We start from the raw sequence: 27885 nt of genomic DNA on the forward strand, positions 1-27885 counted from the left end.
TTGGCGTTCGAACAATGTCAGTGTTTCAATTTCTCAGAACTCTTCATACAAAGCGAATTTTATTGCCACAACACTAATTTTGGATAATATCATTTATGTTATTATGTTTATGTTATTATCTTATTGTTTATGTATTTATTACCACCACCACCTAACATTTACAGACTTACACCAACACACGAAGCCATAAAAATGTCTTAAATATTAAATTATTCACTGTCTTCATCCAGTTTTTTTACACCTAATTTGGCAGGTGTTATTTAATTCTCTAAACAGGCATTGCTTATTAGAGCGAGAAGTTTGGGGTGTCCATTTTTAATATGTTGAACAACAAGACCACAATCGCCGACAAAACTCATACACTAAAACCTACTTCAAACTCGTTATACTCGCGACTTGTTCCTTTCTTTTTCCAATTTCCATTCCATTTTATTGTTAGCAGTTTACTGTCGTTTTGAAGCTGATTTTGGTAAATTATTTACCATCAGTTTAATGTAACTTCCATCACAATTAATGAAACTAATGCCTGCTAATGTAGAATGCGACACATCAAGTGAAACACTTTGCCATTTTCACATACAATGTTGCCCCTTAATATTCAATGGCGCCATGTAGAGCAACGTATGCCTAATGGAGTTGTGGAATGTATAATTTTCGTTTAATATCGCCTTAACGATAATTTGTGTAAATATTAATAAGGCGCTTGTTAGCTCGTAATTAACAAGTTGGGGATTTAGCGGAAAAATGCGGAACCAGGTGCAATTTGCTTTCAGTGCGCTGCAAGGCGGAAATGAAAAAGTTGCTGCAATTGAAAAGGACCGTGTAATTATCGCGAACAATATTAAACCGGTGAAACAGGAGTGAAATATTAAAGGAACGGAAAACGAACTCGGAATGGTTTCGTTCTTGGTTATTTGCCATTTGCTTCTGAACAGACGCTAACATCAGCCGCAAAGTGTCCATTTTTGCTGCCTAAAGCCCGCTTGAGTAAAGGAAAGATTGTAGAACCGGACGGTTCCGCTGAAAAACAGCAATAAATTATTAGAACAATGTCAATGTTAAGCAATTTTTAAAGGCTGTTGCCTCCGTCAACCAGGCCCCACATATCTTGCCAGTTTTCCCCTAGTTGCAAATGTATTTTTCGAATAAACTTCCATCAAAGTCGCTCAACCCGACATAAATAATTTACGTGTAATAATATTATCACTGAAAGCATATATGAAAAGTCCTAGTACGAATTAAAATGACCCTCGAACGGCACCCGAAACGAAACGGTTTTGATGAATAACTTAGCGCTGTAGCGACGGGTAACTTACACCAATTACAGCATCCCCAGTTTCAGCAAACTAGTTGAATAATTTCATCTTCGCCAAGTTTCGATGCTTTTATCTCTTCTCATTCCAGGGAGGGCAATTTAAATTGTAAATTTTTCATCTTACTTCCGGTGTAAATCTGGAAACACTTAGCGTTTTGATAATGTCAATTTTCGCCTTTGTCCAATCACAATAACGAACCGCTTAGATCAAAATGAAAAAGTGGCTTGCCGTTGTATACCGTTTTGATTACCCCACATGCGGGACGCTTTCGATAAAGAAAAAACAAGAGTAGAAATGTAATAAATGTTCGCTCAAACACCAGGCTGACAACACGTTACACACACAAAAATGGGATTTCGCTCCCTGGACGGGACCAAGTGCCTTGGCGTCGTTTTAGTTCTAAGCACTTTTAACTCTTATTGCTTTCTGGAGAGAATTTAACTCTCTTGGTTTTATGATTGTTCTTATGTATATACAGGCACAAAACAAAGCGTTCTATCTCGACAGTTTTCGTCGTTGTTTTAAAGCGAAAAGACTCGAAGTAAATCGTTTTCGTCAAGCTCCAAAGTTAAGCCCTGAAATGAACTGGCGAAGATTTGCATTAAAGTGGTAGGTGATTACAAGGAGAAGATTTGCGTACAAATGTTTTAAAATCTGAGAAATCAAACTCACTGTGAGTGGGAATTTCAAGGTGGACGAAAATGTTTGTTATATTGAACTCGGCAGCGGAGCAATAAGCCTGCACCTTAAAACAAGCAAATCGGTTTTATTCAATATTTCCTCAACATCTGTTGTTGCATTCTCTTGATTTTTCCTTCCCCTCATTCTCATCACTGTCTTTAATGGTTCACTTGGTATCTGGTGATTCCATACAGTCTCTATTAAGTTTTCTGCGGGCCTGCTTGTTACGAAGGTGAAGCACACTCTTGTGTCTTCTTTGGATTGGGCTTCGATTGGTTATCGTGGTCAACTAACGCTCCACTCAGACAAAAGCAAAATACAAACTCTTACATTGAAAAAATGAATAGCATTAAAAAATTCCAATCAACCCAACTAAAAGATTGCGTACTTTAGTTGAATACAAAGTGTTAATATAAAAATGCATAAAACAGCTACACGTAGAACTTTTGCAGAAAAACGCGCAAATCCACGTAACGTGTGAATGATGAGCTGCTTGTATATAAACTAGGCCGTAAAAACAGAGGCGTCAAATGAATCAACATGCGCAAACATTGTTTCCATATTTGAAAATACAAAGTGGTATTATATGAGCAGGGAGTGAATTATTAAATAACATCCATGAATTTCCGAATTACTGAACTTTAGATGTGGAAGCACATTTCCGACCGTGCAAAGTAAATGGTCTATAAAAACAACGGCGTCAAAGAAAATAGGCATTATCTCGTGAGAGCCTTTTTATACTTTGCAACCAGTCTCGGGGGATTCCAGATACATGGTTCCCACTAACTATTACTCTGCAACTATAATAGATATGTAATTTCTTTCTTGAGCTAAAGGAAAATAAATTGTTTCTCAACCTACACCCGGGACGAGTTTCGTAGACATAATACGAAATTGGAGATTACATAACACTTCGCGTTCCAAACGATATACAAGGAAAATCAGGCGGCCCAAGCCTCCACTCTTAAGATTAAAATTCTTATTATTCTCTAGACTATCTAATGCATGCAGTCTTAATGTAGTTTATAATGACTGCCGTTCCGGGGCGAAAATGCGAAACTTTGAAGTTGCACACTTAAGAGATTTTCCGGCAAAATTGTATTAAATTGAATAATTAAATGCCATAGATGCGGCGCATACTACGCAGTATTTAGTTGCAAGCGGCATAAATTGAAGCAGTTTCAGTGTCGCTTGAAATATGTTTCATGTTCGCTTGCATGCTGAAAAATTCATGCGAACTACTTTAAGGGAGCAGGGCACGAATTTATTGCGAAAAGTTGAAACTTGGAAGACGGTCGTGGCAGTAGATCGTGCAGCAATTTGCCAACTTTTTCATAGTCTGTTCTAGCATAAAAAAAATTAATAAATTGCTCCAACCTAAAAGCTTTCTATATGACATAGTAAAATATCTCAGTTTCATTTTTACATTTGTCTCCTCTGGTCTATCCTTGAGCTAGGAAAATTAAAGAGACGACTTCAGCAGAATATATGCCACTTTTCTCAAATTTCCACACTTAAGTCAGTCGCCTATCATAGGCAAAAAGTAGTAAAAATTAACTTAAATGATGATAATTAATTTCAAACTGATGAATTGGCAGGTTTGGAACGAAATTTCGAATCACTTTGTCATTGAAAAACCGAGATATACATAATCAAACAAAATGTAATGACAAAAGTGTATTTTCGGTTTCATCATGGCTATGTGGACATTTTCAACTGAAACTTTTTCTACATACGTTATTTCTTTGAATTTGCTTAGCTTCTTAATTCACATTGTTTTTATTCTTCTATTTTCTTATACATTTATTTAGAATAGTTTTCGATCTCAGCTCAAAACACTATGTATTTTCTCCTATTCGTGATCACATCAACTATATCGGTCAGACCTTATATCTTCTGTCGTATGCTTCAATTTTCCTCAGTCCGGTTTTACTAAGTATTGGGAATTGAAAATTTCCGAGTACCGTTCTGGCACAAAATCAAGCACAAGTTGTTAAATCCCCGATCCAAAAACTTTCATCACCGATTTAAAACACAAAACATTAAACGCAATTTGTCAAAAGTTTGGAAAGTCATTTGTTCTAGAACCATTACGGAAGCCCGGAAGATTTAAAGTTTAAATAGAGTTCTGGGATACTTTGCTAATAGTGGGACTATAATTAATACAGATTTGGCTTCTTAATCAGTATTGGAAACTTTCAAATTGGAATTGGTATTTCAAAATTGAACGGTGCCGGAGGACGAGCCGATAAGGCCGAAATAATCCTAGCAAATAGTAACTCTAGACGCATGTAGTGAATGGTGAAATGGCCCCGTGTCCCGAAGAACAACTGCAAAAATTTGCATAAAAAATGTCGGTTTTGAAAAAATCCCCACCGAGCGCGATAATTGAATCTATTATTTAAATCGGGTCTATCTATAATGAAATCTTGATTGCCCAAAGGGAGCATAGCTTGCGCTCGAAATAAAAATCTGACATGAAGACAAGGTTAATACGAAATTGCGATTTTCCGGCCGGTTCTTCAACGCATTTGTTTGAATTGCTTTCAAACGGAATTACTATCATAGAGCAAACAGGCGGCAACATTTTCCGAGTAAATCGCAAATATTAATGCGTTTCACCCCTGAATGTCTGCTCTTATCCGAGGCTATCTCGCAAAATATTCAAATAATTAAATTACATTCGCAGCGAGGGAATTAAACTGCCATCAGCACTACATCTACACGCATCTCCATATTTCCCACAACAAAAGAAATGAATTATGCTATGGAAATTAGAGAGTCCTTCGCTCTAATCCCGCCAAAATGGGATCTATTTTCATGGTAAATTCCCCAAATCCCGATTTAAGTGTTTTACCCTGGTAGGTGGGTAAAGTTTAGGTTTCCACGCCGTATGGAGATTAGCATAAATCGCATAGAAATATCTATGATCTGCGCGTATTGATTGTATTGTTGATTCTTTGCACTTTGATCGTTTATTTGTTGCTGCTGAATCGGAGTGATTGGAATAAGTTGCCCAGCAAAACGATCGTTTCACAGCGAAATTTGTCCCAACTTTGAAAGTGGATACATTCTGATTGCTTCCAGCAATTTTGTTTCTGTTTATGAAGGTATCTGGCCCTATTTGCCTTCAGTTGGTCAGTGTTTTGGTAAAAACTAATAATTTAAGGCACATTTTTTACAGAGTGGCAAATGGAAAATTGCAGCAGTTCGGACAGTTTGGCATGCTCCTGTTGGATTAAAATAAACTTTTTGTGTTTTGTTCGTTTTGATACCGACACCAAAAGTCTAAAGATAAACCAAATAGTTCGCAACGGTTTTTGCAATTTTCTGCCATCTTTTCTATTTACACGGTGGTCACAAAAAGTCAAGTTTTTGAGTCAACAAATTCATTTTTCTTAAGACCGCTGTGTAAATACACGAGATGAGCGAAAAATTCAAAAACGTTTTTCGAGATATAGAGCCTATTGTATTTCTGATAGTGTTGAAACGCGAAAAGTCGTTTTTCGTGCAACAGCAACAGAAGAGTATGTGGAAGTTTAACCAAATTTGCATTGTTTCATGTGTCACCCTGTAGAAACTTTATCTGAGGCAGTAATTTTTTGCAAAACCACGCACTGTCTGAAAATGATTTGCACTAAATAGAGCTCCAAACAGAAAACAATTTGCGCTAAGCAGTGATAATTTATCCAGTTTCAAATTTGGTCAACATTTGTCAGAATATCTTTGATTTTGTTAAGTAGTCTACATTGCGGAAAACCTGCAAGGAAAACCTGTTGCTTATATGGTATATAGAAGGCAGTCAGAAATAATAATTTTCCAACATTGACCTTTAAAGGACGCGAATGGTCAGTTTTCCAGGAATTTCAAGGGCTTTAGAGCTTTATTGTCACGCAAAGGCACAAATTTTTTAGGCGGTTTTTATATGCGCTTTTCAAATATTTCGTGTTAACGTAAAATGCAATTGGAAAATAATCAGTGTTTGAACAAAAACCCCATAAGGAAGAGAATATGAACATAGACCCATTTTTCTATTTGGGTTACAACGTGGAATCGAAGCGCAATTTGGAGTCTGGAAATTATTTTTCAATAGAAATTCCAAAATATTGATTCTTGGCGCAAAAGTAGGACGACCTTTATATCACATTTTCTTTAATTGGGTCGCTATTTTTTAGCGTACCAGACTCAATTTTAAAATTAGTGCAACAAGATATTTCCATTTTAACTGCAAATTTTGATCAACTTATTTGGAAATTGTCTGAGAATCTGTCGTCGTCGAATACGACAAAAACCAAAGCTCACAAATGATCATACAAAAGAGTTTTAACTCTCAACTCAATACATTTTGCAATCTAGAACTCTTGGCAGAACCGATATTCAGCATCTTCAGCATTAGTTTCGCGCAACCAATTGATTGTTCCTGGATAGCTGAGGTTAACTGAAAATTTTCCCCAGGAATTATCCGGATCTTGTCAATGGCTACTCTGAACAGAGCGAATACTCGGCACAAATGAATACAATCATTATCGTGAATAATGTAATAAAGAACACCGTTGATCGCAAACATCTGAATGTATTATCCGGATTTTTCAGCCAAATAGATCCTGAGCAAAATGGAATTATCCCATCAGATCCCATCTTGCTCAGACAATAGGAATTGACGACTAACTCAATATCAGAACAACGGAGACAGGCCGTGTAAGCATATATGTTCATTAATTATCCAGAGTATGTGCCTGTGGTCTTATTACAAATTAATCTAATGAAGCACGAATTAGTTATTGCCTGACATGACTAATACAAGTCCTTTCTCGGTGGCAGTGTCTCAAGGGGAGCGCTAATTGTAAATTTTATCAAATATGCCTCTATGCGGAATGCTACTGATTGAGCAGACTATGCGGCAATAATCAATGCGGGCGCCGATCCAAATAATATCGGAAAAACCGAATAAATAATCATTGTTGTTTGATGGAGCGTTGTGCTTTCGATGGGTCGTAATGGGGATTGATTTTCGATGCCTGCAAATGACATCTAAATTGCCGTTTTTAATTCTCGCCACTCGAGAAAATTCCTTGTTGACTGTCTGCACGCGAATCGGAAAGGAAAAATTTAAATATCTTAATGTCAAGCTTTTAAGGGTTGTTTTTTTGAATTCGTTGGCTTTCTGCCTTTCACCAGCTAGAAAGCTGATAAGTTCTAAGACCGAGGACTTGAGCACTCGGTACATTGATGATAATTTTAATGGATAAATTAATTAAGCTTTGGTGAAAACAAAGAAATCCAACTGAACACTTTGGTTGAGAAATGTGTAAAAATTACAATAAAAGATAACGCTGCTAAAAATTTATAAACTGGCAAAAGTGGGGCCATATTTAATGTTGTAAAAAATTAAACCTGTGTTAAACGAGTGTATTTCTCCTTGGATTAATCCGGACCGTTTTCATATTCATACGCTCCCTGAATAGAACCGGATAAACATTTGCATTGCCAGCAGAGGCGACGTGCTTTGCCTTGTCGCAATAAATAACAATTTTTTAGTAACGCTTGCAACATTTTTGGTTATTACTGTTGTCGCAATTGTTCCATAAATTATACATGTAACCTCGCCTCGTCCCCATAAACTTTCGGGGCTTTCGACACGAAACTAAGTATTGCGGTTCACACGTTAACGCCCTTTATACATCGATACCTTTGACCCTGCTGCTTTTATTGTCTACTGGATCAGGATGGGCAACCTGAGACGACATTTACTGTGGCCAGTTGAGATATTCCTTTCGGTATTGGGGCGGCTGTAAACTTTCCAAAATACCGAGATGTAAATTGATTCCAGTCGCTTCGGCCGCACGAAATTACCGAACTTTACCTAAGATGAATGGTCGGAGCTTGCAGCTCGGCTAACCACTTTCAAGACTTCCGAAAGTAAAATCAATGACTAACACGGAAGGCCTGTTAATGATAAAGGAAAAGTTTTCGGGTGGTAGCAGGCAATTAAGGTATAAAACACTCTTCAAGCAGGAAGGAAGTGAAGGAAACTTGCTGTTACCCATATTAAAAAAAAATCTGTTACGAAAATTTGGTGCTCTTATTTCTGTTTTACTTCCATTGTGTGCTCAAGATGATGATAAAAGGCATAAAATGTGACACAATAAAAAAAGCAAAGTAATACCGAACCCACCGAATGGATTTTCTGAAATTGATCCAGAAACAGAACTCAATGGACAATATGCAAGCAGGTATTTACAAGAATATGTTTATTATTTAATATTTATATTACATATATTTTATAAATATATTTATTAAATTAATTTTGCTGAAAAGTATAGAACCATAACTGCGAAATAATAACGGCAAAGACAAAAGAAATGGTGGAAAAGTTAATGAAACTTAGAAGTCCACTTACTCAGAAACCCGTTTTAAATACATTAATTCAACAATCTGAATAGAGACGAACACCTTGACATGAAGGACATGCAAAATATAGTCACTATACAATACCATGCTATACTAAGCACTATACTATACATAGCTAACATGCAAAATATGCAGTCAGTTTAGGCACAAATGAATGAAATGATGTATTGAGATAGAACTTCTCAAATTAATGGCTAAGGGAAAATTCAATCGCATTACCCCATTGTTTACATTTTCGACAAAAAAATTCTGAATAGGTTGAGATTCCGAAAATAAAAGCAGTGGATGACACGCAAATCCTGTTAATGATAAAGAAAACGTTTTCTAGTGGTTGCAGGCAAAAAAGCTATGAAACATTCTTCAAGCAGTGAGGAAGTGAGGGAATCATTATCAATTGTACACATAGATGATTTTGTTCTTGTTTAATGTGACTCTTTCTGAAAAATGTGTATAATGTCTATACGATATGAGAAGTGGTGTAAACTGCAAAAACTTTTGCCCAAACGTTTCGACGATATTTAATCCACGAATCATCAGTGGTCTGGAACCGAACAGGCGTAGGCGTTTTAAATATAGTAAATAGGCGATTTTAACCAGAATAAAACGCAAAATCCTGATGAAAAGAAGAGAATTAAAAGCAACGAATATTGATACGATTGACCGAAATACAACTATGCATGAAACACATTAGAGAAATGCATTTTGCAAAAAAGTACAGAAGAATAAAGGCAAAACTAAAAAAGCCATAAAAAAAAGCGGTGTAAAAGTTCAAGAAAATCAAGGCCTTCAATATCAACTACTTACTCAAAAGCCCGTATTATCAAATCCCGTATCAAAAGCCCGTATAAAGGAAAAGCGAAATAAAACTGGAAAAGCGGTTGAAGGCAAAATATATTGATTCAATACACTTTGAGAAGTTTAAAGAAAAACCATTGAGGGAAAAAAATACTAGAAATCTTGCAAAAGAATAAATCGAGTCTTAACGAAAATAAATGCAGAACAGCATCAAAACAGTACTTCTTAAATTGTTTGATAGAAAAAATTGGCTCCCATTAGATGATTATTTAACAATATGTACGAAACATTTTACAGAAGAAAAATAATCTATATTTTTCAGATTCCGATAAATATTTGCTCAGGTTTTTTTTGTCATTATGTAGAAACCGTCTGACAACTTTTAAGAGCGGTTCCCTTAAAACATTTCTGGGAATCTTGACAAATCAAGCTGGCAAGTATTGTCGAGTTCGTATTTTTTATTATTTAATTTATTTTTTATGTTGCCTTTTTGCAAAAACTGTGCCTTTTTGGTCAAAGAAAATCTTGTTGACGGTCAATTCAAGAAAGCCGCGAAGGTAATTTGTCAGCAAACTTTAATGTTGTGTTTCTGAAATTTGAAATAATTGTTTCCATTTTTTTGGGCACTTTAACGAGTAAACCAAAGTTTCAAACATCGGGATGATCGATGATGGAATTTTCGAGTTTTTTTTCGGGAAATTTAACAATTTTTATAATAGTTCTCCAGCCGTTGGCCGCCCAGATCTCCAGATTTAATTTTCCAGGAAAATTATGCTTTTAACTTTCCCATCACTAGTGAAACTGAAACACGCAGCCAATTGAAAGATCAGTAGAACAACAAAACTAATAAACAAAATTCTAAAAGTGAAATGGTAATGAAAAATACCATTAGTTTACAGCTTTCAATTTGATCAATTGAGCACGTTTCGTTTGAAACACTCGGTACTTGGAAGGTTGAACTCGAAAGGAGGCCATTAAATTTGACCTAATTACTTTTGGGGGCATTAGCAAAACAGTTTGCAGGATAATAGTGTAGGTTAAAATGTCTTTAATTTACTTAACACCGAGTGTATAAAATTAAGTCCGCCGACCCTTCAGACTTCGGCCCGACTTCTTTAATAAGCAGAAAAGCCTTTTGGAAGAGCAAGCTCATTATTCGGAGTGCATCCTGAGCCTAATGCATAATTCGTTTTTAAGTGCTTTCAGATTTGCATAGAATGTAGTGGTTTTTTTTTCGGCAAATTCTCTAGTAAAGCTAGGAAAAGCTGGTGTTAAGGCGATTATAAAAGTGTTGTTAAATGATTTGGTGAGTGTCGCCTTATTTTCCTTTAATGGATTTTTATTGTGTTTTTAGATTTTATAATTATGGAATTCTTCCAGGATGTTTTAAAGCCTGAATTGTGTAGATGGGCATGACCGAATCGTTTGTTAGGCATTTTGAGTCAGTTTCTCAATGGTGTCAGTTTTAATTGCAGTACAGCTGGAATTTCCTGAATCTCAAAGTAGTACGTAACTCCATTTTAAATAATTCGAATAACACTAAGCCAGAGAACAAAGCGTCGAGGGTCCAGGATGGGCTGTAACAGGAAAATACAATGATACTCTAGACGGTCATCTTCTCTGGCCATTGTGGCTTGGCCGGCTATTGTGTTGCGGGTCCATCCCAGACGGGTTTGCGGTTTGGATATTGTTTCCCTGATTATGCCCCTCTGTGTAGGAATTTCAAATTGTACTTAAATTTCCAGTTGCAAAAAATATCCCCTTACTCTGCAGGCTGTTTTATTATTAATGACGCTACTTCGTTGCAAATTCCTTTACATTTCCCATTGCCGAATGAGTGGATTCAATCAGGGCGCTTCGGGAGTGGGACGAATGTTTTTGTGAATAATTTAGCAGGAGTTTAAAGGAAGTCTTGCAAATATATCCCGGCTTTCAGTTAGTTAAAATGGCTCTTCAGGACTTATTAAATCACACTTCGGGCGCATAAAGTCCGCCCTCTCTTTGCCAACCGCGCTCTGGAAACGATCTAAATGTGATGCTACTTATACACAGAAATGAGAGGAAATTTCCCGTTTCTTCCTCGAAATTCATCTTCTACGAAGCGTTAATAAAGTCTAGCTTTAATGATGCAATTTTTCAATAAATTGCTTATTTAGCATTATCTTATCCGCGAACAAAATGAGCCCGTCAACATTTTTCGTTTTCGCGACACTTTAATAAATTGCCCCCGCCGAGATTCTTGAGGCTGCCGTTAGCGCTTTATTATCTCCTCTGTTTTAGGTGCAATAAATTTAATGAGAAAAACAACTTTACATGGCTCGGCTGCCTTTTAGTACCCGGGATAAACCCTTGGAAACCACGTCGTCGAAAACCTAGATAAAACGTAACCGTAATTGTCTAGCTCTTCACTGTTCGAGGTAAAAAATTTACTCCAACTATGGCTTTGTATGGAATTTATTTTTCCATTCGGGAAATGTGCTGTTAAGGCACTGTTTCAGAAATTCACACAGTTTGAGCTATTTAGTTCGTTTTCTTTTCTGTAGGGAATGATTGACGTTATTAGTGAAAGTGTTTTTTTGTATGGTAGAAAATGTTCGTTTGTGAAAAAAAATATTGCATTCGATTTAAACTTAGGGACATTTTTGCAACAACAGTTGAAACGTATAATATAAAAACTGAAACCGAGTTGTGTGAATATGAACAGCTGATAAAGTAATTGATTGCTTGTGGAAAATTAGAGTGAGAAAACCAAGAGTTCAACACAGAAACGTGCTGTTGGTGAAGAATCGCCTCTTAAAATGAACTAAGCAGTTGGCACCGAAAAACATCCGGAATCGAAATAAGTAGGGAATTCAAAAACAGAACTTAAATCTGCGAGTGTCCCAAAATAAGTGTTTATGGCATTTATATTGGACGCTTTCTGGGCCAAACCATTATTAACCCCGCGTGAAAGCCCAAAATATTAAAGAGGCACAAAACCCCACAAGTCAGAAGATGTGAAAATTGCAGCTAACGGCTGATCCTTAATATTACTGATTGTTTACATTGTATAAAGGACAAATTGAAGATGACAATTTACACTATAAAATAGTTTTTCGGCATTTGTGAAATTATTCTTGGCGGACTTGTGGGTCGTGGGGTTTTGTTTGGCTCCTCAAATAACCTTTCAATACAAGATTTCACATCCGTCGATGTATTTGTACTATCTGAAATCCTAAATTTCAAAATTTTGCAGTAAATAAAGATTTCAAAATTCAGAGTGCATCCAACCATCCGATCTGTTGCTCGAATAGTTAAATCCATGGCTTGAATCGTTTTTCGGTTTAATGACGGTAAAATCGCGATTGCAATTAGAATTTAGGCGCTTGCAAGTAATGAAAGTAAATAATATTGCAATTTCCGATAATGCCAGTCACATAATCGAATATCTGCCAAAATGCACGGCAACATTCGAATATATCCGCATTTGCACTATGCTGGATATCAAATAATACTTAGAACTATACAGTTGGGCCGTTATCTGCTAATTCAATCGCTTGTATTTATGGGGTTTGATCCATTGATTTGATCAGCAGAGATCTGGAATTAGGCGATTTATTAACTATCCGAAATGGTCCTAGTGGTTATTGTCCGAGGAAAACCACGAAGGTTTCGGAAGACGAATGTTTTGAGAAGCCTGCCGACTATTTGCAATCCTCGAAAATCCCACATTATTAAAAACGGCTTATCCGGTCAGGATTTGCCGGTCGGAAACGGTCGATCCTCTAACTTTCAAAGCCCACACATCAAAGCTCACAGAATCGAGAACATCACGTAATTCATTAGTGGAAGATAATGCCGGATGTCGCCTCTAATAATAATTGGACGGACACAATAAAGCAAACGCTTCTGGATTCGGATGTAGCTTCGAAGCTCCCATGGATGTGATACTCGATAGGTGGCTGAACGGCTTTAGAGTACCTATTGCTCTTCTCGCCTTCCGGATAAATGTTTGCGGATCTTCTGATCAAATGTTCATACCGTCGTTGCAATATAAATCTGGAAATTATGCGAGCAAAAGGTAATTTCTCATAGTTATTGGTTGATACAATTAACCCCTCTTACCACGTCGACCTTTTCGGCAGCACTGAATTTGAATTTATATTTTCCTCTTCCACCAATTTTCGGCGACAGGCTTTCGAGCGTATAGACTTTGGCAAGACGAAAACTTACTTATCGTATATTTACTCAACCATTAAAACTCAGTTAGCGAGTAGTCTCGCTAAAGGGAACTTTCGCGAAACTTTAAGAATTGTGGTGTGGTCTCTATGGTACGTGTTCCGGCTTTTGCTTATCTTTCATTTATTAATGCTTCCAGCGTGTGGAAATATAAACAGTTGCTGGAAACTTTGCCGGTTAACTTATGTCTCTTTTAACCGTTTCCGAAACGTAATTATTATTGCGGGGTTCATCGCGGTTAAGTGCCATTTAAACGCTTCATTATTTACGGCATTTATTTAAATGCGCCCACGAAAAACAGCATCGATTACATCTAAAGTGAGCCCAACATTCAGCCATTTTATCTATGCGGAATAAAGCACCCTTAATTGGCAATTCTATGCTTCCACATGTTCTGGTCGTAAAACAGTCCAATGCTGGCAATAGAAATGTGGCTAGTAGCTGCTCTTCATATTGCACAAGGAAATGGCCTAGTTATTACCGTACCACATTCACCTAGTATTGCATAGTCTGCACTCCCGGAGAGTCATTTAGATTTAAAATTGATAAGCTTCCAGTTGGGCAGCGACCTAAATTTACATTCTTTCAGCCTGGAAGGTGTATAGAGTGAGTTTCAAACGGAAGGCCCAAAAACAATTTTTCATCAATTCTATCTGAGAAGCTAGTAATTTTTCATCGTACATCAATAATTGAATAGATCAAAGCGAATTGATCATCCACACTGACAATTCTCACTCGAAATCTGAACTCTTTCAGTTGGAAATTTCAGACGCGTTATCGCACGATATCCCAGCATCGTATAAATCTCGGAATTTTTCTCCATCTTAAACTTTCATAACTTTCACCCCAATAATGGAAGTTGGATGGAAATGAGACCTGCAATATTCTCGGAACGGAACACTCGCAAACTTTCGAATACCTGACCTGGGAGGAAAACATTTTCTAATTTCAATGTTTTCGCAGTGATGGGCTTTTTGCATTGGACGGTGTGCATCGGAATTGTTCTATAAAAGTTCGCCAATATATTGGCCCCTATGGTGACGAAGCGCACGGCCAAATCGAAACCGGTGTTAATAGATAATTGTCGGCATTTCATTGGACAGGCCGAATTTTTTATTGCAAACCCAAGCTATATTTGCCTGCGTCAATCAAGATTTCATTATAGATGGAGCAAATAATAGTAGAGCGAATTTTCGAACTGTATATTTGCGCACAGGACGACAGCGACGGCACGAAGGATGGCTGTTTTACATTTGCCACATCCATTTTTGATTTGGTAAATATTTGAATAGTTTTCATAATGATTGCCAATTTTGAATTAATTAACCACCTAAAATTGAAACTTTTAGTGTTCAGAAGCGTTTTGTTCATTCAACATACATCAGATCAAAGCGAGTGCCATTTTAGGCAAAAGCAAATATTTCCGATTGGCATTTAATAAGAAGGTGCGAGTGCGAGACCGCCATGCCGCAATCTCAGAGGCTGTTTGTTTTCCTATAAGCTTATTAAATTTCTGAGTTAATTTATGCAGAACGGAGGCAGCGAAATTGGAAATTAGAATTCCCCAGTAACGAAGAATAATGTTCATCATTGTGAAAATTTGCCCGTCCGAATAAACGGGTAAGGGCGTACTATAAATCAGTTTGAAAACTGGGGAATTGTATATTTAAGGAATTAAGTTAAAACTCTTAGTCCTTATTAATTATCTCGATCCTGATCGTTTATTTACACCGTTTGTTATTATCATGTTACTTATCATTAATTAATCTTTGAAAACGATTTATTTTGAGCGGAAACTCGATTTTGGCGGCTTTAATCGAGCTTCGGCAGCGAATAGAATAACACGGAAAGAACGTAAGAAAAATATTCTGAAGCAAGAACGAAGGATAACACAATTTAAACGAGAAATAATGGAGTGACACTCGAAACAGTAAACGATTAATCCTTGGCAAACCTAAGCAGAGTAATTCCGTCGAATATATCAAACGGAAGGGATCTTAAATTGAAAATATGGAAGAGTTGTTTTCAATTTATGCTCAAGATAATGGGCCGATTCACAGCACAAAAGTTATCCTAAAATAATAACAATCTTCACTGTCCAACTATCTCGATCATGTGCAACGCGAAAAATTATTTTGCAGTCCTTAAACTTTAGGAATATATTCAGTCTTCAAAAGATAAATTCCCTGCTTTACTGCGTCTACCTATATAAATCTTCTTAATTTTTAACGAGCTTATTAAACCCTTGAGCTAATTTATTCACAACGAAAAGGGGGGCGAATTTAAGAACAGAATATTACAGCTCGAAAGATTAATGTTAGTCCAAAAATCAGGCCTTCACGTTTTAATCCAGTATCTGATTAAGCTGTTGTCTCATGTTATGCTTCCGTTTCCGACAAATCTATTTATGTTTTTAAAATGGAGCTTTTAAGCTGTTTTGTGCCCGTAATGAGATCCAGAAATCAATGAAATGTTGAAAGGATGCCTTCTCAAATCGGACAAAGCAACCCAAAAGGTACAGTGAATACACCATCAAAGGACAATTGGAAAAAAAGTAAGTATTTTTCTAAGATCAACCGAAAAACATTTGTGCCTGTTAGCAGGGAAAACATGTTGCTTGAGCGGTTTTGCCTCGGGAAATGAAAATACATTCTCTATTCATCGTGTTCTTTTAGGATAATTTTGACTTGGGGTTGTTGTTTGTTGCAAAGCAACAGATTGTTTGATAAATTGATCGGTGTTTTTACACAGGACTAATTCATATTCAGCATCTTTTTCAAATGCACAACAATTGCTTTTGTGTACTTACGTGTTTGGAAAGGTTCGGTGTGGGTCACAAAATGGCTGCCTGGAAAACAGAAAACCGAGTTTAGTCTGAATTTATATGCGACGCAAAAACGTGTGCTTTTAACTAAAATGATTCATCCCATATAATATAAAATTCAGTAATTATAATATAAACTAGAATTTGTGTAATATTTCCTGAAATTTTCTGCTATGTAGCTAGCGCAGAAACATTTGACTTTATAAACTCTTTAAAGGAAATAAATTCAGGTTGTTCTTTATGCCAACAGGCCTTAATTTTCCATTTACGTTGCATTAAAGCATATCCATTTTCACTAATATAGCGCACGTTCTAAATGAGTGCTCCCTATGCAAAAATGCCACATTAAAAGCGGTGGCGAGAACCATTATTTAATACCTCAAATACATTATTCCGAAACACTTTAGGCACTAATTCCTCCGCGTTAAAAGGGAGCGAATGAGTGCTAAATTTATCCGACATGTTAATTTTTGAACATTTTTCTCTAGCAACTATTCTCTAATGTTTCACTATTTGTGTGAACTGAATTCATTACTATCAACCAGTCGTTGATTCAAGTAATAAATGCAAGAGTTTCGAGGATTTATGGAACGCGAAAATCTGGCATTATAAACCAATGTTACGAAAGATTGTCTGAAAGTTCTTATAAATCACGCAATTTGTCAATTATTCTGTTAATCAATTTTAATTATGGATGAACTCCAGGAAACAACGCGTTTGGAGCTTCTGTTCCATATAATTTTGCAAAACCTCCTATTTGAAGGTCTGATTTTTTGCTGTAAAGCGAACAAGAGTCATTAAAAGAATTCTCAATATTGGTTTTTCACTTTAGTAAATTTACAAGTTGCAAGTTACAATATTAACGTTGCCAAACTCTACGGTATTTAAAAAAAAATAAAGACACTATCATGTAACATACAGCTTTGAATTAGAGGAAACCTAATTTAGTTCTTGCTATTATTATTTGTTGTTTTATGGGGTTTGTATGATTAGAGAGCTGCGAGCTTCCGTCACAAAACAAAACATACATGAATTGACCAGGATTCCGATCATCGAGCGAGTATCAATAATCCCGAAGTGGAATCGAGGACAAAACTTTTTCAATTTGCCACAAAACAATGCGGAGGCTCAAGCATGCGAAGCCCATGCCATAGTTGGATGTAATTACTTTCAAATTACTGAACCAGCGAAATTAGTGAAATTTTAAAGCAGCGCTCTGTAAAACTCAGCTCGTACGAACCAGAGACCTTGATTAACTGCAACTTTGCTTTTGTTTCTCGTTTCGAACATTAAACGAACTTTTCTCGCAATCGACCGTCACGTAATTTCTTTTTAATGCATGCAAATCCATACATATTTTATGTGCTCAGAACTTAAGCACTTTTCATTTGCCACGGTGTTTTTCGAATTTTTTTGAAAAATGGGCCAAACAATGCTCATGTTACGGAGGCGTGAGAAGTCGGAGCAAAATTTGTGTCGAACCATCAATCAACACGTCCATTTAGCTTGAAAACGCTTGCAAATTAGAAGCTCTTGAACTTTTTAATATTGTTACCAAAGGAAATTGGCTTAATCCTGCGAGGCTATATTGAGCAACTTTATCCGTCCCCATTCTGACAAGTTTCAAAACTTTCACGTATGGTTATCTCAGCTTTGGGAAGCTTTTTATATCTATATGGTCCAGTTTCGTTAGTTCAAGAACCTGGTATTGCGCTAGATCTCGAATCTTTTTCGGCATGTTGGGAGGCATCTTTGGTCCAGAATGCATTAAATTTTTAACAAAGTTGAGAATTTCCAGCTAGAATAAAAGCAGTTCAGAGGAAAAACCTTAAATTTCTGTACTTTTGCTTATGTCTTTTGAAGTGTTATATAAACGATTTAAAAAGTGTATTTGCCCAACGATTTTTAGTTTTTAACTTTTGGTTTGTTAATGCCCGAAAAACCTTTATCTAGTTTTATTTCTGCACCAGTATGGAGTGTGAAACACGTAATTCCCAAGGATGGACTTTTTATTCCTTTGAAAAGTTTCACGTCAATTCAAGTCAAAACTTCAAGAATTTCAGATAAAGGGTTATATGAATGATTTACGTTTTGGCTTCTTATCGTCAACCAAGCTGCATTCGCTTCATTTCAACACCAGTCTGGAGTGTACCGAAAGCTAACTGATGAATGAGGACTGATCAAAACATTCACATTAGTCCATGCTAGTTTGGAAATAAATTGGAAATAAAATAAAATGGAAATAAGTTTGGTCCTAACTGAGGCCAAAAAGTAATCACTTTTGCACCCCATCAGTCATAATCTCATACTTTTAAAAATGAAAAAAAAATTCTTAGGCTCACTTCAAAATAAAGTTCCAGTGTAAAAAAATGCAACTTCTCTAAGCAATAACAACGTAAATAAATGGAAAACACTCAAATAATAGGCGTTTTAGGAACAATTGAGTAAGTTTAAAGGTGGTTTCGAACTGAAAGTTTACCACGCAATTTTCTGATTTCATTATAACAGCAGTCGAACAATGGTGAATAAATTACCTTGGTCCCTATTTTCGATATTAAACGTGTTCAATCTGGACGAAGGGAACCCATTCGCATGAAAGCTGTCTATTGTGGGTGATTGATTTGAATGAAAATTTAGCTTCCACACGATCTGGATTTAACAGGGAACCGATTACACCCTAATAGCCTGGACGTGTGAGAAATTACACCTCGTATAATACCGGCTGGTTATTTTTTCGGTTTTTTAATTAATGGGCTTTAAGTGGGCCCTTTCAGATGCATTTCGCGTAGATCTGATGGGACCAGTTGCGAATTTGATGCAGGAATGAACATAGGCGGAAACATTTAAATCGAGCATTAAGCGATGTGAGCTGACTGAAGTGTTTTAAAGATACACTTTAGGTACGTAAACACAATCAAAAATTCTGACTGGTTTCGAACATCACTGTGGTTATTTGTTTTTGTCGTCTCATATTTTCCATCAGTGAAACGTGAAAAATAAACCATCAGAGCTCTGCAGCTGTCCCAGAGGGGCTAATTAACTGTAATATGATAACAGTGTTCGAAAGCCCGGTTTTCGGCTCATTTCAATAAAACAAAGATATCTTCCGTACTGTTCCAATATTTTCGCACCGTCCTGTTCGGTTGTTTTTTCTACCTAATGACGACTGTGGACGATTTATCCCCCCACGAAATTTGAATAAACCAAGTCGGACGTGAAATCCCATCATGCTTCAAAATGTTTGCCGTCAAACGAAGCGCGAAAATAACTTGAGGCATTCGTCAGAGCCCGATGGAGTTGTCTTACAATGTTGCTTTCGACAAATAGTTGCGTGCCTCCCTTGAATTTAAAGGCGAAATTCCAGGAGAGTGAAAATTCTACCAAGGTGAAAGCGCGCCATTGTGAATTTTGGCGGAATACTTCAACTAATTAGGAAATAGTTTCCTTGTATATGTCTTTTCGCGTGTTCAACGGCTTGTGCGGAAAATCTAAAAAACTTTATCATTGCACTTGAAAATCGAACAATATTCCTCTGGAATAAACCGTACAATACATCAAAGGCGAGATTGAAGTTCGACTCACGGCAGAGAGAATCAGAAAGAAGTGCTGATTCTATTACCCACTGTTGGCTTCCCTAATTAGATCATCTGCAATAATCAAAACCAAATAGTCTATAAAATTAGTTCAACAAAACCATGCTGAATATAATTTTCAAATTATTAGTGTCCCGCTTGGATTTTGTTGCAAATTCAATTAAGTGTGGAATCGAATGGAATGAGATTAATACATATGTTGGGATCGAAAGCCCAGCACATACAAAACGGGCACGTTAACATTTAATGGCGTTTGTGTTGGTTTAATGTTTTACGTTAAATTGTATCGAACGGCTTTCACTATTCTATTTTGCGGTTCCCATAAATATTTGACTAGTAAATAAAAACACTATTCCCGATTCTACTACGCATTCCATCCAGCGGTTTAAACAGCTTAAACGTGGTCGGCTTTTTGTAATAGGCAACATGAAAAGCAATTTTTTTAACCGTAATGATTCATAAATGACGCTCATAATAATTGGAAAATTCAGTTTTGCGAGTGTTTACCCGCAATATTCCAAATATTTTGCAATTTGTAAAATACCTTCCGCTTCTCATATAGGGTTTGGAAGGTGATTTAAAATTGGTATCTGTGCTCTGAGTGGATTTTAGAAAGCTATGAAATGAAGTCAGAAAAACTTATTTAAAAATACCTCTCATCTTAACCGTTTTAAGCGTTCTGTTGAGAAAAACAGAACGCTTTTTGCTGCCAAATAGAGGCCAACTGGGTAATTTTGGTAGCTAAAAATGTGTGGATTTTCTTACATTGTCCAGGAAAAAGTCCCAAGATCACGTGTTAAACTACTCGCTGAAGAAATTTTAGCCCAACTTCTCTCTTCGTCTTATATTACGTAAGAAAAGTTTGGTACTTGAATTACGACACAAAGCTTAATTAATATATCGTAAATACCCGGTGGCTCATAACTAAATACATATTAATGAACATTGAGGCCTCATTTTTTTGAAAAATTAACACCCGTTAATAAACGCGCTCTCACTGAAAACTGCTTGTAATTAATGAAGAGGTGCCAAACAAAGTTCCGCAAGTCACAAAATTTGTAAATTGGAGTTAACAGCTCATTTTTTATCTTCTCGATTACTTACGTTGTATAAAGCCTTCACTTTCACGCAGAATACCACATATTCCTGTAAAACATTATTGGAAAAATTCATGTTTCAAGCCAAAACACACATATCCATAATTATATCTGATTCACGCAAAACATCGCAGGTCCATTGCAGCCAATGGGGTTTAGAAACGTTTTCAGCATTGCATAGCATATTTACATCAACCTAATATTAATTAGTTGCCATTATTTTTGCTCGTAAACTTGGAAAACGCTGAAGTTTGAAGAATATCAAAGGGCTTCAATGCTGTTTGTAAAAACTGGATAAAATTAGCGATAAGCAAAGATTTTTTGTTGAAAAAGGAGTTTTAAAAAGGGGTCGTGCTATCGCTTCTGTGGGGATCAACAATTTTTGTTTCGTTTTGAACCCAATCCTACAAAGCAACACCTACTCACGAGAGGCTGAATTTGGAAAAACAATTTTAAGATTATTCTAATCGAAATTCCTCTCATTTATCCAATTAGTGTTGCTAAGAAAAAAGTAGTTAATGATTATGTATCCTTTATGGCCAAAACTGGAAAAATTACGAAAACTTTTTGTTCGTTCGGAAATATTTTAATTGGCGAAAATGTTCCCACTGTGAACAAGGGGGTGAGAATGATGGTCCGCGTATGATGACGAACCCTTCGACATCTCATACCCAAACTAATCCAAAATAATTTTGTCTAGTTTTTGTTGTATACTTTAAAATAGTTTTTTCGGCATGTGTGACATTCTCGATTTGGCGATTGGACTTGTGGGGTTTTGCTTGGCACTTCCTCCAATCATAATATTTGACTCCTTTCCAAGTGAGCACCAATTGCTCTTCAAATTAGTTGCATTTTAAATCATCCTGTATAAAACTTGTCCCTCTTATAAATCCAACAGGTTTATGCTGGATATATTGGTTTTCATAGCTTATTCTAGTCATCTCCAAAAAAAAAGAGAGTGTAAGTTGGGGAAACCTAAATTGATGATTGGTATGGTATTTGTTCCTAGCTAATTTTTCCATAATATCGAGCTTAGAACCCAACGCCACGGGCTGTAACTCACTAAGAAATTGAGGGATTATAATATATAAGTTTCGCTTCCGCTGGTGCTTGTTACACCTATTATTATACAATCTCAAGGGCACTTTCTGCACGCAAAATATTTAAAAAGATTTTTGCGTTAAAGTTAATCCCGCAAAAAAATACGTAAGAAGTAATTTATTATGTTTTAAGTTGCTGATGAAGCCGCAGCATTTGGGCGTTAATCTGATAAGCTTTTTCCTTTAGAATTCTAGCATTTTTCCACATTGTCCAAATCTGTTTCTGGTTTTAATTGCGCTTAATTCTGGGCATAAACACTCTAAGCCTCATCAGCTAAGGAAAAACATTAACCTAATACCACAGTGAGTTAGGGAGAAACTTTTAAATTCACTTAATTAATGTGGAATATTAGTGCGAAGGTTTGGATTATATCATGCTTTTATTAACTTGATTAAATGAAGCGGCACCGTTGTTGTTCTTGCCGGTTAAAGCCTCAATTTTCTTAGCTATTAGTGGAACAGTTTTGCTTAATTGCGAAATACCAAACACAAGATCTAATTATACGCGGAAATACTCTAAAAGCTTCAAGTTTTCAACTAACAACAAGCGTGAAACCTTCATGTGCGACATAAAATTTGCTTGAATTCACCGAACGATTTCCACGTGGAAAACTTTCGTCAGCATTCTTATTATAAATAGGATCTGCAATTTCAACTTCTAGCTCAAACTTTTCCTTCCTCCCGTCTTGAATACTTTTGCTTTTGAACGAATGGAATACAATCCGGGCTTTGTGAGAGTGTTTCGACTGCAATTTGTAATTTTTACTTTTGCAACCAAGTTTCGTCGGAGATTTTTGAATAGGTTCCATAACATGACAATGGGTTACATTTTAGAAGTCGGTGAGTTTGGGTTTGCTGAATCATTTCGTTTCTTAATTTGCCAATCTCTGTAAGTTCATTCCGAATTTTGCTTTCTGGTTGCGTTTGGATACACTTTTCGAGCGCATAGACTTCATTTCTGTTCAAAAGCTCAATTAAGTTGTGGACAAATGTGTATTCTCCTGGAAGTTTGTCTGCTATGCAGCCGATTTATGAAATGTTGCCGTATATTAAAGTTGCAAAATGAGGCTATTTAAGTTGCGAGTGCAAACTCCGCCATTACCTTCATCATCCCTACCCTAAAAATGACATTCGGCTTTGTGCAACTCGCTGAAACAACGTACCTGGCTGATGACTCTAGGAAAGCAGCTAAAAGTAATTATTTTCGCATTACTGAAAACACTGCATGTGAGTCGGAAGTTGATTAACTACAACTCTGTTACAAAATATAGTTTAGTTTCGAGTGAGAGAGGGCGAAGGGTTTGGAAGCTGCAAGACAAATTAACCACCTGTTTTGCCGCAAATGTTCTTAACTTGAATGCAAAAATATTTACTGCGAAGTGTGGGTTTTATCAAAACTCCCTCCCCTCTTGCCAGACTAATAAACATCAATCAATGATTGCAACCCTTTCCTTTGCCTCAAGTAGAGAGCCCGGGCCCTCATACAAGCAAGAAACTTGAAACTTAATAAAGCTTTGCATATGATGGGACAGAGCCACTTGGATGCCAGTTTTTTCCCTTTCACAAGCGAGGCGCGAACTCCTTTATAAAGGGCTCAAAAGAGCTGTATTGGTTTGCGTTGGCAGTTGGAGTCTATAAAAATTCTTCGGGCTTATTAATTAACTTCACAATAAAGTAACTAAAAGCCAAGCCCGAATTTGGGACTTGTCGGCTAAACTCTTGAAAAGGACTCCCTTTTAAACCCTTTCCCATATAATACATGTACCAGCTTCCACTTGAACATAAAAGAGAACAGCTCAAGTTATTCTAATCCCTTTCGCTTTTAACAAATAGTTCTCGGTGTGGCGCCCCAAATTAAGGGAATTTCAAAAATAACCCCTTGGTATTAAGGGTATTAAGGTGCAAATTTTGCCATTAGCAGAACATCACTGCTGACTTACGTATGTTATAAAAGGGGTTTAGTTGTCAAAACTTGGAAGACATAATATTGTGCTTCTTAGTTGAAACGGGCGTTCCCTGAAGTTTTCATTAGACGAAAGCTTTTAGCGAGAAACACAGGTTGGACACATAGATAATTTTCAGCTCGGATTACCGGCCCTAATTAACGTACCTTTACTTTGATTCGCTATTAGTATTACGTTTACAGGATTTACTATTTTCCACCACTTATCTTTCTGTCTGTTCAAATAATAAATTACTGTAGCGCAGTTTTTTCTAGGTTTATTGAAACGACCTGAACGGCGCTTCGATTAAATGCTCTCGACAAAATTCTTTTAAACACACTAGAGACTAAGCGAATTGTTTTCAGTCTCCTAATTTGAGCGTTTTAAAAAATCGCTTGAGCCTTTGCACTAACGAGAAAAGTTCCGATTGGAGAATGAAAACAGCCCCACTGATGATAAAGTGTAAAGAAAATATTGTTTTGCTAATACTTTTTTTTGATGGCAGTTACTATTTATAGCTCATTAGAGCCTTCATAGATTGGTCTCTTTGAAATCTAGGCAATAATTTGATAGTTTATTACTTGTACAAAGATAATTCAAACAGGCTTACAACTAACATGTTCCCTCTGATAACATTATGAGGCCCAATAATTCACGATCATGCACTCGCAGCATTCCTTTGGGGTTCCGTTTATGGGAAATTTCCAGCTACAAGAACACCCAGGAAATTTATGTGTATTTCCAAATTACGTAGATATTGACAATTGCAACTCTCCCGAGGAAATTCGTTTAATAGAACATTATTCAATGTGTGTTAATTTTGGAGATAATTAAAGCAGATAAAGTGCGTCAGTCAAAGGCAAAAACCTTGAGTTATTTTTCACGAAAACGTGCGTGTTTCAAAGATTGTTTTACTGAGAAATCGACCCTCTACCCCCTTTGGGTACTTGGGCAAACCTCATTCAATTTGAATCTAAAACATTAATTGGAATTCGGAAAAGGAGTTAACACGAAGTTAAAACCAAGTTTTCTTCCCCTTTAATCCACTCGTCACGTGTATAATTCGATCACTATATCTATGTTATGATACAATTATAGTTTCGGTTAACAGCAAAACATACGCTTATCGTATCACAAAGCATTATGCGTGAAACGGGGCTGTTTAGTAATCTGAACCCTGATGGATAACGCATTGTGTCCGGAACCAAACGAGCTATTGAAATTGCATATTATTGTTACCGTTTATAATATCAGCCTATTAAAATTTTAATTACTTAATACAATAATATATTTTTCAGTTTATAGGGTTTACTGAGTAATGCGTTTTTAATATAGCCTCTTGATAGCGTTTTGTTCCAGTTCTCTGTATGCACTATAAAAATTCTGGGTCGTTTGTTCACCTTCAGCACATGCATTACGGGGAACATTACAAGTCAACCTTGATTTTTATGGAACGATTATTCTTGTAACGACACGCGATGGCAAATTTTATGGCTGCTTTTTGCATTCGACTCGAACCGTGCATGGGAAATTAAAAATTCTTTCAGGCGCAATAGGCTTAATTTTAATGCTAAATGCCTACAACCAATTAATTGGAGCTGCTTAGAACGGTAACTTTGTGCAAATTTGTCTGTAACGGCTTTAAAGGAATTACCTGAATACAGCTCCCAGTATACACTTCGTTTCAATTAAGGCCTTTCAAACGTAAAAAGCTCGTCTTCATCAATATTTATAGCATGTGAAGGGTGACTTGAAATTGCTCTGAATTTTCTAGATGGCTAATAAGAGCTGTTTGGAGAATGACGCAAAAATGTCGCTGAAAAATCCGCCTCATAGCTCATAAATTTTATAAAAGTCCTTCATTTCTGAAGGGGAAAAATAGTTCTTTGTTGAAAAACTTCCGATTCAGTTGCCTCAACTAATTCAATGAGAAAAAATATAGAATGATCTTGTTGGCGCCGTTGAGCCATCATTAAATTTCAAACGCATTCTTAACTAAACTACCAAGATCTCCCCTAAAATAATGAAAACGCTGCATTTTAGATCAGCTTCTAGTCTCACCCGTTAGCATCAACCTCTCAGGAAATATTTCAAGACCAGATCCGGATTAAATAATTCCAAAGGTCTGTCTTTTCGGATTACCGAAAATCTTAAGCAAATGAATAATTTCGTAACTTTTTGTTCTCGTGCGCCTTTTCAAAATTAACTTGACTGGCTTGATTTCATCTTTTTAAAAAGGGAGTTTACAAGGACTCCGAAATATCCGTCGGAGTTTTTAAGGCAACAAACATAAAACAGGGCAAAACTTTGTATCCGGCGTGTCAGTCAAAAAATAAATTGGAAGTTTTCGCGTTACACAATAAGACACAAAAATATGTCGAAATGGAAATGGCCAAGTCAAACGTTGAGCTTGAATAGAAAAAAATAGTTCGCTACACAGAAAGGCCCTCCAGCTCCATTCCGCTTCTGCCCACGGTTGTTAGGAAAGTTCTTGTTGCCTTCATTAAGGAGTACTTGAAACTTGAGGCACAATTACGTCAAAATTGACTGTCGCCAAGTAATATTTAACCGACGTACAATTGTAATAACATGCTAATTCAATTTGGTTCAAGCTATGCCCTTTAGTCTAATAACTAGGCGACAACGCTATCGATTGCATTGTTATTTCAGGGCTGGCTGTATTAACACAGGGCTTATAGCTGAAACCTACTATAAATTTATAAACTCGACAAACTAAAGATCTATTGTTTGAGTAGAACAATTAATAAGCTGACACCTTGGGCACAATAGTGTTTTGAGCCAAATTTACACTTTGATATCTCTATTGAGGGTAGTTTCATTTCTGCAATTAGAAAATTAGTTGAGAGTATATTGCTCTTTCGATGTTGCAATCTGATATAGACTTCTAATCAGTCGCAGAATCTGCACCTACTTGATCAGGAACCCTTGCCGGTTCTAAAAAGGCTGCAAGTTTAATTGTAATTTAATGCCAGAACATTTGTGACCAATTTTTAAAAATTCATAATTTCAGGACGTATGACACACCTTTTACTATAAAATTTAATTATTCTTCTATTTGTTTGTCAATAGCCTGTGGACGATTCTCTAGTCATTTTACAAACTTCCGATGGAGTTCTTCGCTGATTCATTTCTGCATTAAGAAATTAGGAATTTCTTAATAGTTTTACAATTTAGTCTGTTATGACACTCATTTCCTTCCAAAACCTGATCGTCATTTTTCAGTGGATCCATAAAATTAAGAGAGTTTGAAACAAATAATTGTAGTGTAAAGCACCTGAAGTTGACAATTCCAAATGATTTTACTTTAAGTTGCGATTAAAACGATATTCAATCTTCAAACTTCAAGCTGTAATACTGGTTTGAATTGGATCCTCCAGCTTGATTTAATCTGGAAATTTCATTTTAATTGCCCAAGATCTGAAGCGAATCGGGGCTAAAAAACTAATTCTATGAAGGTAAATTATTACCGGCATAAGGCCATCGTCAGACTAATTTTGCATTAAATGCCATTCCCGAGCTACAACGCAAAGCGTAAGATGTTTTGTTTCAAAGAGCAACCTTAATTAAAACAGCTCTTTTGTTTGTAACTTTTGCACATTTAGAACGTTTCGTGCTGGTAATATTGCAAGTATTTTTCGTTGTGCCATTTCGAAAATGCGCCTATTTTAATTAACTAGGATTAATGCCGCTGAATGCTATATGCTAAAGTACGGATTTAATTAATAATGCGCTCTCGTATAAAATGCTGAGCATTGTTTAAATGCTCAATCTTTTACACTGAGTATTTTATTTTTACTAATTGGTAAATTTGAAATATAAATGAGATGAAACAAATCACCTCAACGGCTAAAAGTCGATACGGTAACGCTGACAAAAGAGTTAAAAA

The 27885-nt window shown here is 36.3% G+C and overlaps 1 protein-coding gene across 1 annotated transcript in view; it reads right to left on the reverse strand.

The window, feature by feature from the left end:
* Nucleotides 1-27885, reverse strand: part of LOC109540556 (nephrin) — a 165337-nt gene that overhangs the window by 76567 nt on the left and 60885 nt on the right. Inside the window, exon 2 of the mRNA XM_019908985.2 lies at nt 16231-16269. Coding sequence (XP_019764544.2) covers nt 16231-16269 — 39 coding nt within the window. The remainder of the gene's footprint in view (nt 1-16230; nt 16270-27885) is intronic.

Source organism: Dendroctonus ponderosae, unplaced genomic scaffold (genome assembly GCF_020466585.1).
Source record: "Dendroctonus ponderosae isolate FM_Combo_2020 unplaced genomic scaffold, Dpon_F_20191213v2 Dpon_F_20191213_6, whole genome shotgun sequence".
NCBI lineage: Eukaryota > Metazoa > Arthropoda > Insecta > Coleoptera > Curculionidae > Dendroctonus > Dendroctonus ponderosae.